Source organism: Emys orbicularis, chromosome 4, assembly GCF_028017835.1.
Source record: "Emys orbicularis isolate rEmyOrb1 chromosome 4, rEmyOrb1.hap1, whole genome shotgun sequence".
NCBI classification, from domain to species: domain Eukaryota; kingdom Metazoa; phylum Chordata; order Testudines; family Emydidae; genus Emys; species Emys orbicularis.
In genome coordinates this window covers 157,310,035-157,328,742 of record NC_088686.1, presented here as the reverse complement: position 1 = coordinate 157,328,742, position 18,708 = coordinate 157,310,035, and the positions used below count along the sequence as shown (strand labels likewise).

At 57.1% G+C, this 18,708-nt stretch overlaps 1 protein-coding gene, 1 non-coding gene and 1 pseudogene across 3 annotated transcripts; 1 reads left to right on the top strand and 2 right to left on the bottom strand.

The window, feature by feature from the left end:
• Positions 1-18,708, bottom strand: part of LOC135877976 (RING finger protein 112-like) — a 1,138,053-nt pseudogene that overhangs the window by 745,076 nt on the left and 374,269 nt on the right.
• Positions 9,164-9,270, bottom strand: LOC135878802 (U6 spliceosomal RNA). Its single transcript, XR_010561409.1, has one exon. It is a non-coding gene; the product is annotated as a U6 spliceosomal RNA (small nuclear RNA).
• Positions 9,842-17,738, top strand: STX4 (syntaxin 4). Of its 2 annotated transcripts, XM_065403026.1 has the most exons (11): positions 9,842-9,919; positions 12,603-12,713; positions 13,008-13,107; positions 13,905-13,979; positions 14,128-14,198; positions 14,275-14,383; positions 15,879-15,955; positions 16,065-16,202; positions 16,578-16,688; positions 16,951-17,088; positions 17,209-17,738. In XM_065403026.1, the coding sequence occupies exons 1-10, from the start codon at positions 9,884-9,886 to the stop codon at positions 17,032-17,034; spliced, it is 912 nt and encodes a 303-aa protein (XP_065259098.1). In that variant the 5' UTR covers positions 9,842-9,883; the 3' UTR covers positions 17,035-17,088; positions 17,209-17,738. The 2 variants fall into 2 exon arrangements, with proteins under 2 accessions (XP_065259098.1, XP_065259099.1); XM_065403027.1 differs by lacking the exons at positions 16,951-17,088; positions 17,209-17,738 and having other exon boundaries at positions 16,537-16,669.

Genomic DNA, 18,708 nt, shown 5'->3' with positions numbered 1-18,708 from the left:
ATCACACACACTGACAAACACTTGTCGCTCACATACAGACACACACACATGACAAACTCACACACATCACACACACTTACAGACACACACCCATTGCTCACACATAGACACACACACTCTCTCACATCACACACCCTGACAGACACACAGCCGTCACTCACACACGGGGACACACACACACACACACACAAACACACTGACAGAGACACAGCCGTCGCTCACACACACGGACACACAAACCCACCCTGACAGACACACAGCCGTCGCTCACACACGGACACACACACACCCTGACAGACATACAGCCGTTGCTCCCAGACAGACACACATCACATACACACGCTCATCACACACTGACAGACACGTCGCTCACATGCACGTCACACACTCCCTCTCACCCCCCCCCGTGTCTCTCTGCTGCATTCACTCCCCACCACCGAGTGAAAAACCCCCCTCCGCTCCCTGCAGCAAACCCGCCCCAGCACCCACTGCGCCAGCAGCCAGCCGGGCCATCTTCCCTGCACCCACCTGCCCGCACCTGCAGCTGGACCAGGGGCGCGGGGCCCAGGGCCTCCTGCTGGCCTCAGCCCCCCCAGTCCTGCCGCCCCCTGGCCCAAGGGCCACAGAGAAGGCAGCAGCCTTCAAATCTAGCCAGGAGAAGCCCCAACGAGCAGCCAGGGGCTCTGGAATCCATTCCCACCTCTCCACCTCGCTGCCTTTCTCCATCCCTCCATCCTCGTAGTGAAGGGAACATTTATTCCTCCTTCTCCGTCCATCCCTGGGTCCCTGCAGCAAACGAGCACGCTACATTCCCGGCTGCCTCTCTCCTTCTCTCTGCCTTTCCCCATCCCTCCATCCCAGCCAGCCTTCCCTGCCACCAACCTCGCAGCATAGGAAAAAAAGCTCCCGCTTCTGTTCACTGCAGAAGGGTGCGCTTGCCACCAGCTATTTTAGACTCCATCCGCCGAGCAGCATTGTCTGTGTGGCTCCATCCAGCCATCCAGCCCCCAGCAGCAAAGCGGAAAGCAAATCAACTAACAATTTTGGAAGGATTTTTTTCCCCAAGCTGTAATTAAATCGTGTTTCTCTCTGGGTATTTGTTGTTAAACACACACACACACACACACACACACACACACACACACACACACACACACACACACACACACACACACACACACACACACGCCTGAACCGCTTGTATCCTGTTGGAGAGAATTTTCTCTCCATCTGCAATATTTTTATTAGGGAAGTGAAATGAGCGCGCGCACACACACACACACACACATGAATAGAACCCACAGGAATCACAGACAGAAATAGACCTGCCTTTTCCTTGAGAGAAAGATTTGCAAAGACCCAGATTCCCGGCTCCCCTCCCACCCACCGCCCCAACCTTGATCTGTGACATAAATTGGGGGTGTGTGGAAAAGGGGTGGTTCTTTCTCCATCACCCCATATATATATTTCATCCTGCCACCGCATACCTCCTCCCGCCCCTGCATCCTCCCAGAAAACCCCCAAAGGGGAGTGTGTGTGAGTGGCAGGGGGGGTGGGGGGGGAATAGGAATCCTGGCCAGGAAACTGGTGAAATATCACCAGGAAAAAGATATTATGAAACAGACAAGTCCGATTCGATTTGGGCACCAGAGAGGGGGTGGGGAGCGGGTTGGATGGAGCTAGCAAGAAGGGGGTTGGGGGGGGTCTGAACCCCCCCCCCCCGCATCCATCACACATACCCTTTCCCATAGACCCACGGAAATATATCCTGGGGAGGGGTTATTCCCTCCCCTTATCATTCCCTTCCTCTGGGTCCCTAGGGGGGGGGGCTGGATCCCCACCGCACACACCCGCACACACACTCCCTGGGAGTTCAGCAATGGACCCCCCTCCCCATCTAAATTTCCCCCCTTTGGAGATTTGAGCTAGGGGGTCTGCTCCAACCCCGCTGCCTTGGAGAGCTCAGCCTGGGGGGGGGTCTGATCTCCCTTCCCCCTTGGAGAGCTCAGCCTGGGGGGGGGTCTGATCTCCCTTCCCCCTTGGAGAGCTCAGCCTGGGGGGGGGGGGTCTGATCTCCCTTCCCCCTTAGAGAGCTCAACCTTGGGGGGGGGGTCTGATCTCCCTTCCCCCTTGGAGAGCTCAGCCTGGGGGGGGGGGTCTGATCTCCCTTCCCCCTTGGAGAGCTCAGCCTGGGGGGGGGGGTCTGATCTCCCTTCCCCCTTGGAGAGCTCAGCCTGGGGGGGGGGGGGTCTGATCTCCCTTCCCCCTTGGAGAGCTCAGCCTGGGGGGGGGGGGGTCTGATCTCCCTTCCCCCTTGGAGAGCTCAGCCTTGGGGGGGGGGTCTGATCTCCCTTCCCCCTTGGAGAGCTCAGCCTTGGGGGGGGGGGTCTGATCTCCCTTCCCCCTTGGAGAGCTCAGCCTTGGGAGGGGGGTCTGATCTCCCTTCCCCCTTGGAGAGCTCAGCCTTGGGGGGGGGGTCTGATCTCCCTTCCCCCTTGGAGAGCTCAGCCTTGGGGGGGGGGGGTCTGATCTCCCTTCCCCCTTGGAGAGCTCAGCCTGGGGGGGGGGGGTCTGATCTCCCTTCCCCCTTGGAGAGCTCAGCCTTGGGGGGGGGGGTCTGATCTCCCTTCCCCCTTGGAGAGCTCAGCCTTGGGGGGGGGGGTCAGATCTCCCTTCCCCCTTGGAGAGCTCAGCCTTGGGGGGGGGGTCTAAGCTCCCTTCCCCCTTGGAGAGCTCAGCCTTGGGGGGGGGGGTCTGATCTCCCTTCCCCCTTGGAGAGCTCAGCCTTGGGGGGGGGGGTCTAAGCTCCCTTCCCCCTTGGAGAGCTCAGCCTTGGGGGGGGGGGGTCTGATCTCCCTTCCCCCTTGGAGAGCTCAGCCTTGGGGGGGGGGGGGTCTGATCTCCCTTCCCCCTTGGAGAGCTCAGCCTTGGGGGGGGGGTCTGATCTCCCTTCCCCCTTGGAGAGCTCAGCCTTGGGGGGGGGGTCTGATCTCCCTTCCCCCTTGGAGAGCTCAGCCTTGGGGGGGGGGGGTCTGATCTCCCTTCCCCCTTGGAGAGCTCAGCCTTGGGGGGGGGTCTGATCTCCCTTCCCCCTTGGAGAGCTCAGCCTTGGGGGGGGGGTCTGATCTCCCTTCCCCCTTGGAGAGCTCAGCCTTGGGGGGGGGGTCTGATCTCCCTTGCCCCATGGAGAGCTCAGCCTTGAGGGGGGGGTCTGATCTCCCTTCCCCCTTGGAGAGCTCAGCCGGGGGGTCTGGTCGCCCCCAGTGACCCCTCCCCCGGGGGAATCAGGGCTCTCTCCCCGCCCCGCCGGCCCTGGGGGGTATTGGGCGGAGGGGGGGTCCCCGAGGGTAGGTAGAAAGGAGACATTGGCTCTTACAGTCCTCAGCTCCTGAGTACGGTCCTTCATGGCTGCTGCTGCTGCTGCTTCCTCCTGCTGCTGCCGCAGCCCCTGCTCCCCCTGGATCCGGGCGGGGGGGGGCCCTGCTGCTGGGGGGCGGGTGGGGGAGGGAGGAAGAGGAGGGGGGGGGCTCTGGGTTACTGCAGCACCGGGCGAAGCTCCCTGCTCCAGCCGGGAGGCTGCTGCCGCTGCCGCTGCCGCTGCTCAAGGATGGAGGGAGGTTGGTGCTGATGCAGCAGAGGGGGCGGGCGGGGGGGGGGATGCAGGGGAAGGATGGAGGGAGGGGGGAGATGGGGGTCTGGGCATGCTCCCTGCACCCCCTCCCTGCCCGCCTGCCCCCCCGGGGAGCGCTGGGAGTTGTAGTTTGGGGGGAGGCGGGGCGGTGCAGATTTGGGGGTGGTCTGTGTGTGTGAGTGGCTCAGTGTGTGTGTGTGTGTGTGTGTGTGGGCAGGTCAGTGTCAGTGTGTATCTGTGTGTGTCTGTGAGTGTTGCAGTGTGTGTCAGTGTGTCTGTGAGTGGGTGTCAGTGAATGTCTCAGAGTGTGTGTGTGTCTCAGAGCATGTGTCACTGTGTGTCTGTGAGTGTGAGCGTGTCAGAGTGTGTCTGTGAGTGTGTGTGTCTGTGAGTGTGTCTGAGTGGGTGTGTGAGTGTGTCTGTGAGTGGGTGTGTCCATGAATGTCTCACAGCATGTGTGTCTGTGAGTGTATTTGTCTATAAATGTTGCAGTGTGTGTGTCAGTGAATGTCTCAGTGTGTGTGTGTGTGTGTCTTAGAGCGTGTGTCAGTGTGTGTCTGTCAGTGTGTCCGTGTGTGTCTGTGAGTGTTGCAATGTGTGTCAGTGAGTGTCTGTGTGTGTGTGTCTCAGAGCGTCAGTGTGTGTCAGAGTGTGTCTGTGAGTGTGTGTCTGTGTGTATGTCCGTGAATGTCTCAGAGTGTGTGTGTCAATGTGAGCATGTCAGTCTGTCAGTGAGTTTGTCTCTCTCAGTGTGTGTATGTGAGTGTTGCAGTGTGTGTGTCAGTGAGTGTCTCAGTGTGTATGTGCGTGTGTGTGTGTCTTAGAGCATGTGTCGGTGTGTGTCAGTGAGTGTGTCTGTGAGTGTCTGTGTCTATGAGTGTTGCAGTGTGTGTCAGTGAGTGTTTCAGTGCATGTGTGTGTCTCAGAGCATCAGTGTGTGTCTGTGTGTCAGTGTGTCTGAGTGTGTGTGTCAGTGAATGTCTCAGTGTGTATGTGTGTGTGTGTGTCTTAGAGCATGTGTCGGTGTGTGTCTGTGAGTGTGTCAGTGAGTGTGTCAGTGAGTGTCTGTGTCTATGAGTGTTGCAGTGTGTGTCAGTGAGTGTTTCAGTGCATGTGTGTGTCTCAGAGCATCAGTGTGTGTCTGTGTGTCAGTGTGTCTGAGTGTGTGTGTCAGTGAATGTCTCAGTGTGTATGTGTGTGTGTGTGTCTGTGAGTGCCTCAGAGCCCGCCTCCAGCTGGTTCAGCTGGATATGTTGTTCCAGCAATGGGCACTAGGGGGAGCCATGTGCCTTGCTCTGAAGCAGCTAGTGTGTGTGTGTGTTGTGTACTTCAGCAGAAGAAAGAGGCGTATTAGAGTGTGTGCAGTTGTGTATCAGTAGATGAGAGCTGTTAGAGTGAAGTTGTGAGGGGGTGTGTGTGGGTGTGTGTGGGTGTTAGCAGATTAGAAGGTTTTTAGAGTGTGTGTGTGCATATCAGCAGATAAGGGATACTGGAGTGTGATTGTGAGGTTGTGTGTTTGTGTGTGCTTTTTATCAGGAGATAAGGGTTGCTAAAGTATGTGTGTGTATCTATCAGCAGATTAGGGGCATTGAAGTGTAGTTGTGAAAGTGTGTGTGGATCATCTTAAGTGTGTTTGCATGTGACAGTGTTGAGTTGTGTTGTGGGTCTCTGTGCTGGGGTTTGTCTTGGAGAGTGTGTGCATGAAAGACTGTGAGAGAATGTGTGTATGTGTTGTGGTTGTGTAGGGGACCCACAGTTATGGCGTTGTGTGTTGATGTGAGGTGGCTGTGTAGGACACTCACTGTTGTGATATTAGAGCGTTGTGGGTTTGTGTTGTGGTTGTGTAGCTCACTCACTGTTGTGGTGTCGGGAAGCTGTGTGTGTTTTGGTTGTGTAGGCCACCACTGTTGTGGTGTCAGGGGCTCAGTGTGTTTATGCTGTGGTTGTGTAAGGACTCACTGTTGTGGTGTGAGGGAACTGTGTATGTTGTGGTTGTGTATGACACACAACCAGAACACACAGTCTCCTCAACAGTGCTACAATATGCGCCCTACACAACCACAACACACACACATCCTCCCTGACAGCACCACAGTGTGTGCCCTACACAACTACAACACACACATATAGACACACACACCCCTGGACTGCTGCTCAACACCACAATGTGTGCTATAAAAAAATGAAATCCTCTCTCTCTCTCTCTTCCCCCGCCCCTCCCCCCAACAGTCAGTGCTGGCCCCCAATGCCCCAGTGAGTAGTTCTGGGGGTGCTGTGCTTCAAGGAGCAGAGTAGGGGGCCCAATAGGTGGCGCTCTCCTCTCACAGTCAGTGTTGAGCCTGATGCCACAGATTGCACCGGTTTGTCTATCCTAGCCTAGCTAAAGCCATATGATCCCCTCTGCATGTATGCAGCTAAACTGGGATAAAACTACTTATTCCAGCATAGCTAGTCCAATACAGGAAGGGGAATAGGCTCTACCAGTATACGACGCCTTTATTCCAGTAGAGCTGCCTCCACAATTGGCGTTGGACCAGTATAACTGTATGGGTGAACAAATCACCCCCCTTGGAAGGGAATTTCAGGTTAAGCCCAACTGGCCATTGTGCGCTACACCATACCCGGTCCTGTTTGCAATGGGCATGTTCAACAATGCCCCGTTAGCCATGAGTGCTCCTAGACTCCTTCTGCTGCCCCAGCTGGGGAGTTAGATGTGAGCATCTGAGATGTGAGGGGGCTATTAATAAGTAAGTATTGATAGCAGTCAGCACCATGGCACTGATTTTCAGAGAGCTGGAGGTGAAAGAGAAAGAGCTATACGAAGGGCTTGGATGCATGGAAGGAAGGGTACAGCATGGATGAATGGAAGGAGGGAGGGAGGAAGGAAGGAAAGGAAGAGGATAGATGGATGGATAAAGAAGAAAAAGGTAGAGTTTTGGTGGATGGAGGGAAGGAGGGACAGAGATTAGATGGCTCGGTGTCTAGACCTTGCATTGAAGGAAGGATGGCTATAGCCGGGATGGATGAAAGGACAGATAGGTATAGCCGGAATGGGTGGAAGGAGGGAAGGGTGTAGCCGGGATGGGTGGAAGGAGGGATGGGTATAGCTGGGATGTGTGGAAGGAGGGATGGGTATAGCTCGGATGGATGGAATGAGGGATGGGTATAGCTCGGATGGATGAAGGAGGGATCAGTATAGGTGGGATCGGTGGAAGGAGGGATGGTTATAGCTGGGATGGGTTGAAGGAGGGATGGTTATAGCCGGGATGGATACAAGCATAGATGGGTATAGCCAGGATGGGTGGAAGGAGGGATGGGTATAGCCAGGATGGGTGGAAGGAGGGATGGGTATAGCTGGGGTGGGTGGAAGGAGGGATGAGTATAGCTGGGTTAGGTGGAAGGAGGAATGGATATAGATGGGATCAGTGGAAGGAGGGATGGCTATACCTGGGATGGATGGAAGGACTGATGGCTATAGTCGGGATGATGGGTAGATATATGTCTATAGCTTGTCAAGTCGGATGGATAGACAGAATGATGGTCTGACAGATGGGTGGATGACTAGGACTTGGAAGGATGGATCAGTGCCATTGTGGAAAGATATACATGGTGTTTGTCATAATATACTACGCCATGTCCATACTTAGGCGCTTACAGCAATATAGCTGTTCTGATACATCTGCGCTGCCGTAAGATGTCTCGTGTGTAGCCGCTTTTTGCCGACTGGAGAGAGCTCTCCTATCGACATAATAAAACCAACTCAATGAGGGGCGGTGGCTATGCTGGCGGGAGAGCATGTCCCACCGACCTACCGTTTTGTACACAAGTGCTTATGCCAGCAAAATATATTACTCAGTGGGGTGTTTTTTTCACACCCCTGAGCGAGAAGAGTTTGGCCGACCTAAGTTCTAGTGTAGACATGGCCTCTTGCGGTAGAGTTCACTCTTTCCGTCTGGCACTGTGGTGCCAGGTGTCTGTGCAGCACCTGGCACCACAGGGACCCTGATCTCCGGCAAGGTCAGCAGGGCTACCTTAGTACACTTAATAGATAAGAATGATAAATGGATGACTTTATCTGGTGATTTTTCTCAACAGCCCTTTTTTACCGGAAGCAGTAGCTATGGCATGTGAGTCATGCTGGACTGTGTCAGGTAATCAAGGCAGCTAGTTTATGGCCATGCATTCAAGGGGTGAGTCAGCATGGGAGGGGGCCGGGGCTCAGAAGGGGAGGAGCCAAATTAGGGCTGACTCACTTGGCATTCATCCTTAGGAAGTGGGGTTAAACCAATGATTTTGGGGGGAGTCAGAAATAACCATGGTGGGTTTGCAGCCAGGTTTAGTTGAGGCCTGTGGTTTGGGGCTGAGGGGCACTGACAGAGCTGTGTGTGTGTAAGACCCTGGGGCTGGGAAAGCAGTGGTCTGTGATTCAGGATTTAGGGGCACCAGCAGTGCTGAGGTGAAGGAACCCAGGGCTGGGATAGCAGGGGGTTGCATGGCAGGATGGAAGGGCACCAGCTGAGTGTGGGGCAGGAGGACCCCAGGGCTGGGATAGCAGGGGCTGCAGGTTGGGACTGAGGACTGTGCCTTGCTCTGTCCCCTTGGCTTTGCTGTTTGGCCTTGACGGGATGAATTAATTCATTCTGGTTCCCGCCAGGATAATTTCTAGCCCTGACTCATTGTGGAGAGAGACAGGCAGGGAAAGTGCCAAGCAAGCAGCATGGGCGTTCAGTCACAGAGAGGAGAAGAGCAGCAGCCAATGCCCTGCTACCGAAAGCAATACCCTGGGATTTGCCTGCCAACGTCAAAGGGGAAGTTGGGCTTGTGGATTTGGCACTTGGCATGGATCCAGGACGATCCTCCAGCCAGCTGCCGTAAGGAAGGCATCATAGATCCTGTAATTAATGCACGGGATTTTGAGTCAGGACTCCTCGGTTTTATCCCTAGCTCTGCCACTGACTCCCTGTGTGACCCTTGGCAAATCACTCTACTAAGTACTACCATAATACACCTAATAATGTGCATCAACTCATTGGGTATGTGCAATATTGATGGGGGGTTTTCCCAGACCAGCACCACCTTGTCTCACTCTAGATCAGTGTCATTATCCCCACTTTACAGAAGGGGAAACTGAGGCACGGGGAGAGGAAGTGACTTGCCCAAGGTAACGCAGAAGGCCAGTGGTAGAGCTGGGAAAAGAACCCAGGTTTCCTGAGTCCAAGGCCAGGTCTACACTACCGCGGTAGTTCGACGGCTGGCAATCGAAGTTCCGGGTTCGATTTATCGCGTCTGGTCTGGACGCGATAAATCGATCCCGGAAGCGCTCGCCGTCGACTGCGGTACTCCAGCTCGGCGAGAGGAGTACCGTGGAGTCGACGGGGAGCCTGCCTGCCGCGTGTGGACCGCGTCTGAACCGCGGTAAGTTCGAACTAAGGTATGTCGACTTCAGCTACGTTATTCACGTAGCTGAAGTTGCGTACCTTAGTTCGAATTTGGGGGTTAGTGTAGACCAGGCCCAAGTCTAGTGCTCTCCCCACTAGGCCACTTCACAAATTTGTGTGTCCTCCTTGGTCGGGGGTCAGGCTAATTGTCTCTGTATTGGTCCACTTTCAGTGTATGGGCCCCTTCCAGGGGAAAGGCCCCATATCCCATTCTCCCCACCCCCTCAGCCAGCCAGCCAGCCCGCTGCCCTGGAGTTGACAGGGTGACGCTCTGGTCTCTCTTGACTTGGTCAACTCTATGGTTGGTCTCTCTGGGGCTGTGCGGGTCACTAAGGGGTGGGGTTGCACGCTCTAGTTTTTGGGGCCATATCAGCGCCTGGCTGGGCGCGCAGAGCTGGGAAAACAGAGATCTGGGCGAAGGGACTGTCTGTCCGCCCCTGGATCTTTATGGTGTCCCTCGGGCGGGCACCCGCGCCAGAAGAGCTAAGGGCACGGCGACGTGTATCCGAGCCCGGAGGGAAACTTCCGGTCAGGGCAGAGCAACTTCCGGGGCGGAGACTCCGGGGCATGGGGCGATATCCTGTCGGGGCGATCTAACTTCCGGTCGCGGCGCTTCCCTCCTTGGGGTCATCGACTTCCGGTCCTCCCGCCGCCCCTGCAGTGCTGGTGCCAGACACGCAACAGGGCAACTTCCTCTCGGGGCGGAGTTACTTCCGGCGCGGCTCGCTGGGAGGTGCCAAACGCATGCGCAGAGCAGCGCGGGAGAGTTCCATCTGGGGCGGGCTGAAGGGGGGGGCTGCGGCTGGGGCTGGGAATGACCATGAGGGATCGAACGCAGGAACTCAGAGAGGTGAGAGCCCCCGGGCTGTTCCCTACAGGGAATCCCCTCCCCCCGCTCCCCTCCCTCCTGGGCTGTTCCTCCGCCAGGGAGCCCCCTCTGCTCCTCCCACTCCCCCGGGCTCTTCCCCCCCCAGGGAGTTCCCCTCCCCAGCTCCTCCCCCCAGGCTGTTCCCCCCTCTGGTTTCCTCCACCCTCTGCTCCCCCCTCCCCCAGGCTGTTCCCCCTGGGAGTCCCTCCCTCCATCCCCCCGCCCCCCCCCACTGCTCCGCCCATTCACCCCTGGGCTCTTCCCCCCTCTGGTTCCCTCCTCCCTCTGCTCCGCCCATTCACCCCCCGGGCTCTTCCCCCACAGGGAGTTCCCCTCCCCCAGGCTGTTCCTCCCCCCCCTGTGGTTCCCTCCTCCCTCTGCTTCCCCGTACCCCAGGCTGTTCCCCCTGGGAGTCCCTGCCCCCCATTTCCCCCCCACTCCCCCATTCACCCCCAGGCTCTTCTCCCCCCTGGGAATTCCCGTCCCCTCACCCCAGGCTGTTCCCCCCTCTAGTTCCCTCCCCGCTGGGCTGTTGTCCCCAGGGAGGTCCCTCCCTCCTCCACTCTTTCCCCAGCCCCGTCTCCCTCTGTCCGTGCCCCTCACTCTGGTATCTGGCCTTCTGGGTTGCCTGTCTTTGGGAGAGATGTGACCCCCCCCCCCCGTGCAGCAAGTGAAGGGTTAATGTCTCTCCATGGAGTCGGTGTCCAGGGGGAGCTCCCTCCCCAGGCCCCACAAAACCCTGGAGATGCCCCGTGGCGCTGGGCGCTGCACAGACCCCCTCTGTTCCAACCGAAATCTGAGCCTCCGTCGTGCCAGGCGCTGCATAGACACGGGAAGAGGTAGTCCCCACCCTGAAAAGCAAGCGAAGGGTTAATGTCTCTCCATGGAGTCGGTGGAAGAGGTCCCCACCCTGAAAAGCTCACGGTCCGAACAGACAAAGGCAGGATCATTCTCCCCATTTTACACATGGGGAAACTGAGGCCCAAAGACGCAGTCCCGTGTCCAATCGCACAGAGCATCTGCGGCAGAGCCAGGGAGCCTACACTGATTGCAAGGGGAGAGCGCCCCCTGCTGAGCTCCCCTGCTGCTGCGTTAATGGTTTTAGCGTAGCTGGGGTTAGAGGGAGTGGGGATGGGGCCAGGACATGGACCTGGAGCCAGTGAATTGATGGCATGAGGGTTGGTGTGGGGGAGAGGGAATAGGGGGAGCAAAGAGAAGGTTGGGGAGAGGGCACAGATATTGGGCAGGGAGATCGGGGCTGAGGCGCGTCCAGTGGAAGAGGGGCAGAGTGGGTGGCTGGGAGTAGCCCAGTGATTAGGGTATGTACCTGGGATGTGGGAAACCCAGGTTCAAGTCTCTGCTTTGTCCCTGCTAGGGTTGTGAGTTCAATCCTTGAGGGGGCCATTTAGGGATCTGGGGCAAAAATCTGTCTGGGGATTGGTCCTGCTTTGAGCAGGGGGTTGGACTAGAACCTCCTGAGGTCCCTTCCAACCCTGATCTTCTATGATTGGGGTGGCGCACGTATAGTGGGGGAGGGTGGAAAGTGTTGGGCATTGGGTCAAGGTGGATTTGATTTAAATCACTAGTCAGGAAGACTCGATTTAATCATGGATTTCTACATACAAGTGCATTCTTGTTGGTTGTTATAACCTCAATACATATTCTTCACAACTCAGAGATAGATGAGACCCAAACTGGGTGTCTCTCACGGCCTGTTGCCATTATAGGTTTTCCCTTCTAGGGAAAGAATGGTATGGTAGGTCTCAAATCAATGAAAGCTACACTCAGAAAGACCTCAAGACTTCTGGAATATGCTGCTCAAACAGTTTCACTTTTGTTTCTACTGCCTGTCCCTCCCTTCTCACATTTATCTCCAGACTTCTTCTCCTTGTCCAGATCTATTCCACCCTCAACAATCTTCTATTCAGTGAACTTTTTAAAACTTTGCACTTTTAGAGAGAGATAAGGGATTGACTCTGTGTACACACATTTGCAGAGGGGCAATAGGGTTGAGGTCTGTTATGTCTCGCCTCTATATATTATTTATTTATTTAAAATAATTTTTGTTGTTAACAAGCATGTTACCTCTGGAGACACAAATCCACAGTTTGAGAACTGCAAAACTAAGCATCTCTGCTGGTATCTTCTAGACTGAGCACTGGGTCCCATTGGGTAGATAGAAAGATTAACCCAAATAATCTCTACAGAAGCCCATGAAACCCCATAAGATTGGATCCCTAATCCATGAACTATTGGAACTCATTTACAAAACTTTTCTTAAACATGACATGAATATATTGTATCCTACTATAGAATTAGAATTTATAATCCCTATTCCATGAGGAGACATTATAGCTCAAAGATATATCTTAATTAAAACTATCTTTAGATAGGTTTTTTTCCTCAAGAAGTATTTTATCAAAAAAATTCAATTTAAATAAAAAAAAAATCATTAATTTTTATCCACCCTGATTGGGTTGGGGGTGTGTGCGTGGAAGGGCAGGGGTTGGGGTGGGGTGTTGATAGGGGCTGGGGCAGGAAGAGGGGGAGGGGGAAGCAGCCTGAGCGGGGAGGGGGAGCAGAGGGGGATGGGTGAGGTGTGAAGGATGGAGCTGGCTGCAGAGTGGGGGTCTGTGTACGGTGCCTGACGTCCCCCTCCCCACAGGATGATGGGAGCTCAGACAATGAGGAGGCCGAGCGGATGGTCCTGGTCGTGAAGCCAGGATCGGCCAAGTTCAAGGATGAAGGGGAGCCGGTGGACGAGTTCTTCCAGACGGTAACACAGCCTCTGCGCTCCAGAGGGCACCAACTTCAGTACAGTCCCAGAGTGGGGGAGTGGCTGGCCCAGAGGGGTGGGGAATGGGACACGGGGCCTTTCCCCTCTAGGGGGCGCTGGCTCTGATCCAGCCCCAGGGCTGGGGACTGGCTGCTCTGGGCTTGGGGGGCGGGGAATGGGACATGGGGCCTTTCCCCTCTAGGGGGCGCTGGCTCTGATCCATCACCAGGGCACGGGAGTGGCTGCTCTGGGCTGCAGGGTGGTCTCATCTCTGTCTATTTTCCGCTCCTGCAGGCCCGGGGGATCCGTGAGGCGCTGAAGACCCTGGAGGGGAAGGTGAAGGATCTGGAAAAGCATCAGACCACGATTCTGGCCACCCCGCTGCCGGAGGACAGTAAGCTTGGGGGGGAGGGGTGCATGGCTGGGGTGCAGGAATCCTTCCAGCCCCCATGTGGCTTGTAACATGACATCATGCATGGCCTGTGCCAAGTTCTGGGTCCCTGTGGCAGGGTTGGGTTGGGGGAGAGGGGCATGGTTTGTGGGTCCCCTGCAGAGTGGGGGTGGTCTGGGTTGGGGCAGGGGGGGGTCCCAGGGAAGAGTATGGGGCAGTGTTGGGAAGGGAGGGCTTTCAGGAGGAAGTGTGGGGCAGGGTTAGGAAGCTGGAGGTGAGGTGGGGTATTGTGGGGGTCTGGTTGAGTGGAGGGGGAAGAGGGGAACTGGGAGGGTGGGTTGGGGAGGATGGGAAAGGGGGTTTGGGGAAGTTTGTGAGAGGGGAACACAAGGGGAGATGTGGAGGGGCATGTGACCAGGCTTATGGGGCGGTCTGTGGGCATAGGGACATGAGGCGATGTATGGGGAAGGTCTGGAAAAGGTATGGTTGGCAAAAGGGGGGTGGTGTGCGGGGAGCAGTTTGGTGGGTGGAATATGTGGGGTGGTCGGGGGGAGGGAATAGGTGGGGTAGGCGAAGGGGGGCTCTTTGGGTAGCATTGGGGAGTGGAGGGCTTTGCCTAGATCATTCTTGGGGAGGGGGCTCTTGAACTTCCCCTCAGGAGTGGATGGGTCTAGGCTTGGCTTAGGGACTCCTTAAAGATCTGGGGATGGGGTTGGGATTGTCCCTGGGCGGGTGGGGGGCTCGGCTGACATCTGACATATCTTCTCCCCCCCCCCCCCCCCCCCCCAAATCTGCCCCAGGCATGAAGCGAGATCTGCAGAGACTGCGTGAGGAGATCAAGGACCTGGCCAAAGACATTCGGAGCCGCCTGAAAAGTGAGTGAGATTGGGGGGCTGGGAGCCCAGACTCCTGGGTTCTGTCCCCAGCTCTGGGAGGGGAGTGGAGGTGGGGTGGGGTGGGGTGGGGGCAGGGCTGGAAACCCGGATTCCTGGGTTCTCTCCATCAACTCCAGTCTCTCCCCAGCCATCGAGCCCAAGAAGGGCGAGGAGGACGAGAACAGAAACGCCATCAACACCCGGATGAAGAGAACCCAGGTGAGGGGTGTGTGAAGGGGGTGTGTGTGTGTCTGGGCCCAGGAGCCGCGATTAACCCCCTCCTCCCCGTTCCCAGCACGGCATCCTGTCCCAGCAGTTCCTGGAGCTGATCAACAAGTGCAACACCATCCAGTCGCAGTACCGGGACCGCAACGTGGAGCGAATCCACCGACAGCTGCAGATCAGTGAGTGCCGGCCTCTGGGCCTAGCCTGGGGGTTTTCCCTCCGTCCCCCCCGGATCCTGCCCCTAGGACGGTCTAGAGCCATAGATCCTGCCTCACGGCGAGTCCAGAACATCAGCCTGGACTCTGGATTGGTCAAGGGGTCCTGCCCCTTTGATGGTCCTTATCCTTGGCTGGGGTTCTGGATTGGTCAAGGGGTCCTGCCCCTCTGACCGAGCAGATCCCCGACTGGAATTCTGCGTTGGCCAGACAGTCCTGCCCCCAATCCCTAGGGAGGGGCCAGGGATGTAACCTGTAGAGTGAACGTGCCCCTTTAGTGGCTCATCGATATGGGTTAATTGCCTACTGCTGCTGCCAGCTAATGGAGCACCTCCTTTAGGTCTGCAGCAAGGATAACAGCCAGGGGGGCTGGAATTCATGGGTCAAATCCATGCAGGGCAATCGGTGGGTGATAAACCTGTTCCTATGACCTTGGGGAGGCCAGGGTTGGAGCAGGGGGGCTGGGAGCCAGGATTCCTGGGTTCTCTCCCCAAATCTGGGAAGGGTGTGGGGTCAAGTGGGTTAGAGCAGGGGGGCTGGGAGCCAGGATTCCTGGGTTCTAACCCCAGATTCTAGAGGGCAGTGGGGTCTGGTGGGTGAGAGAGGGGGGAGGGAGGCTGGGAGTCGAGACTCCTGGGTTCTATCTCTGGCCCTGGGAGGGGAGTGGGGTCAAGTGGGTTAAAGCAGGGGCAGCTGGTAGCCAGGATTCCTGGGTTCTCTCTCCAGCTCTGGGAGGGGAGTGGGGTCTAGTGGGTTAGAGCAGGGGGGGCTGGGAGCCAGGACTCCTGGGTTCTCCTTGGGAGGGGAGTGGGGTCTGTTGACAGAGATCTCCCATCCAAGCATTGACCCAGCCAGGACCTTGCTCGGCGCGTATCTTCTCAGACAGCAAGCGTCCTTTTCAAAACCCGACGACCCTGCACTACGCCCTGCTCGGGGTGGGGCCATGTTCGTCAGGCGCTGCCGTGTGTGAATTCAACGTGCTGAGACCTGAGGATGGTGCCTATTTTGGCTGGGTGTGTTTGGGGGAAATCTCTGAACTGTCCAGGCTGATTTTTCAGCTCCGTTTGCCCTAAGATCGCCAGATACGCTCACCTTTCCACGTGTAATTTGTCGGGGCTTAACTCCCAAGGATCTGAGCTTCCAAAGGCAGCTTAACAAGATCACAAGCCGTCGGTGTCTTTATCCATTCTGTCAATGGGGCAAGAGCACTACAGTACTGGCCCCCGATTTTGATCAAATATAGAGACATTGGGCTTAGGGGTCGGGTTGCATCACTAGACCCAGGTCAGGACTCCTGGGTTCTAGCCCTGGCTCTGGTAGGGCAGTGGAGTCTAGTGGGTTAGAATGGATGTGGCAGGCTGGGAGCCAGGACTCCTGGGTTCTATCCGTTGCTGTGAGAGGGGAGTGGGGTCTAGTGAGTAAGGAAGGGAGCCGACCCAGCCCCTTACTCTTTCGGCAGCCGGCGGCGGCGTGGTGTCAGACGAAGAGCTGGAGCAGATGCTGGAGAGCGGCCAGACGGAAGTGTTTGTCTCTAACGTGAGTGCCAGGGATGGGTGTGCATGTGTGTGTGGGAACGATTGGGGGGGAGGGGGGGGTCTGTCCAGGCCAGGCTGGGGTATTGACCCCCCCCCCCCACCCCCGGCAGATCATGAAGGACACGCGTGTGACCAAGCAGGCGCTGAACGAGATCGAGACCCGGCATGACGAGATCCTCAAGCTGGAGCGCAGCATCCAGGAGCTGCACGATATGTTCACCTACCTCGCCACCGAGGTGGAGCTGCAGGTATGGGGGGGCCCAGAACCCTCCCCCCTCCCGGGGGCACAGCTTTACCTCTTCTGGGCAGCTGGCTCCTTCCCGTGGGCCCACCTCTCCTGCCAGCCACCACTTCCACTTGCCCGCTCTAGCCAATATCCACTTCCTGTTTTAGGCAGGGCCGCTTCCTGTGTGCCCTGCCCCGCACTGCCAATGGTCACTTCCTGTGTGGGGAAGGGCCGCTTCCTGTAGGTGCTGCCCCATTCCTCCCATAGCCCTGTCCATCTCCCCTTCGTTTCAGCTCGACCGCCTCACGCTCCCCCGTCTCTCACCCTTGTTCCCTGTTCCCCGAATCCTGGACCAGCGGAGGGTATCACAACTACCTCCTTCTCCCCTGGGCTGTAGGGGGAGATGATCGACCGGATTGAGAAGAACATCCTGGACTCGGAGGATTACGTCAAGAAGGGACACCTCCATCTCAGCTCGGCCAGGGAGAACCAGAAGAAAGCCCGCAAGGTGGGTCCCCTGATGTTCCCTTCCCGCCCCACTGAGCAAACCAGTCTTACCCCCCGACCCCTGGCTTAGCAGCCGGATCAGAACCAGCGCCCCTCCAGGAGAAAGGACCCACATCCCACTTTCTGTACACCTCACTGTTGACTGGGAGCCAGGACTCCTGGGTTCTTTTGCTGGCTCTGAGAGGGGAGTGGGGTCTAGTGGGTTAAACTGTGGAAGGTGGGAAGCCCACTAACGCTTTCCCCTTCTGTGCGGGGCTCGGCAGAAGAAGTTCATGATCATCATCTGCCTTTCGGTCGCCGTCGTCATCATTGTGATTATCATCGGAGTGGCCATCGCCACCGGCTAGACCTGCGTCCGGTTTCCACCCCCTCTCCCCCTGCTGTGGGGCTGGGGCTTTCTGGTAAGTACCGTGGGCCGTAGTCACCCCTCAGCACGCACCACTGGTGTAGATGTGGGGGATGCTGGGGCTGGGTGAGCCTATATTGAGTTTGTAACCCCAGCTATATTCTCGGCCTTTCAGGATTCGTGAGCACGGCCCCGTCTTCCAGCAGAACCACTGCCCCCTGCTGGGAGGTTTATGCACTGACGGCCGGAGCGAACGCCGGGTTTAAATCCTGCTTTTTAAGCACAAGCCAGCCCCCTCCCGTCCAGAACGGTTTCTATGGACTCCTCGCATCTCTTGCCTTCGGGGTTGGGGTGAGATCCGCCCTGAAGAGCCTCTGATTTTCTGAGGTCTGTGAATTTGTGGCATTTTGATCTGACGGTTCATCCTCCATGTCACTTCCTGTGGCTCTGTCCCTCCCCTTTGAGCCTCTTCCTGTTTTGGGCAGTGCCACTTTGCGTGGCAAAGCCCCTCACACTAGCATTAACTTCATGCACTGAGCAAGTCAACTTCTTCTAACCCCACCTCTACCTGGCCAAGCCCACTTCCTGTCTCATCACCCCTCCTGCCAGTATCTACTTCCTGTTTTGGGAAAATCAGCTTCCTGTGGGCCCCGCCTCTTGCTCTCAGTCTCTATTTCCTGTTATGGTAATGCCAACTTCCTTTTTGTGCCCCGGCCCCTCCCCTCTGGCATCAACGTCCTTTCTCGGGCGGGCCTGCTCTCTGTGGTATGGTCCGTGCCCCGCCCCCCTTGCCAGCTGTGCCCACTTCCTGTCTCATGGTGCCACTTCCTGTGTACCTGCTGCTCTCCCCAACTCCCCTCCTCAGGGTGGGGGACTCCATGCCCCAGTGAGGGTATTGGGGCATCCCAGGCCCACGGGTCGCTGTTTGCCGGGGGGGAGGGGTGCCCTCCGATCTCCCCCGCTCACAGTGCCCCATCACTGCCTTAACAGGAGGTTCCCTCTAGGGGGCAGGGTGGGGTCGGTCTCTGTTCACACTGCCAGTGAGGTAAGTGCCAATGCAGCACGGTGGCTTTTCTGGGGTAGGCCTCCTGTCCCCCCAGCGAGCCAGGACTCCTGGGTTCTCTCCCCAGCTCCGAGGGGAGGCCGACCTCCCCATGTCTCTTGTGCCTTAACCCCCCGGGGCTCAGTATTTAATCATGATCCCATTCAAACCCCATGTCCCCCCGTCAATTGACCCTCTCCATCCCCCAGCCGACTGGCAGGAGGGGCGCCATTCCACATGGCCCACTGCTGGCACCTTTGCTCTGCACCCCCCTGCGCCTGCTTTCCCCCCACTCCCATCAGCCCCTGCTCCACTGCTGTCCTTGGCGCCTCTCCTCCATCACCCTCCCCATCAGCCCCCAGCCTTAGCACGGCCTTTCACACTGCTTGCGTTGTACCAAGTGGGGGCCTCACCCCCAGGCCTTGGCTGCCCCTTGGCCCACCCCACCTCCTCATACCCCACCCTCTGATCCGTGCGGATGGGGCGGTGTCAACTGACCTAACCCCCCACGGCAAGCCAGAGAAGGGTTTCTGACCTCCTTGCCCCTCCGCCAAGACAAGCTGGGTCTGACTGACAGAAGCATGAGCCAGATTTTAGCTGTCCCCATTAACCAGGCAGAGGATCAGGACGCCT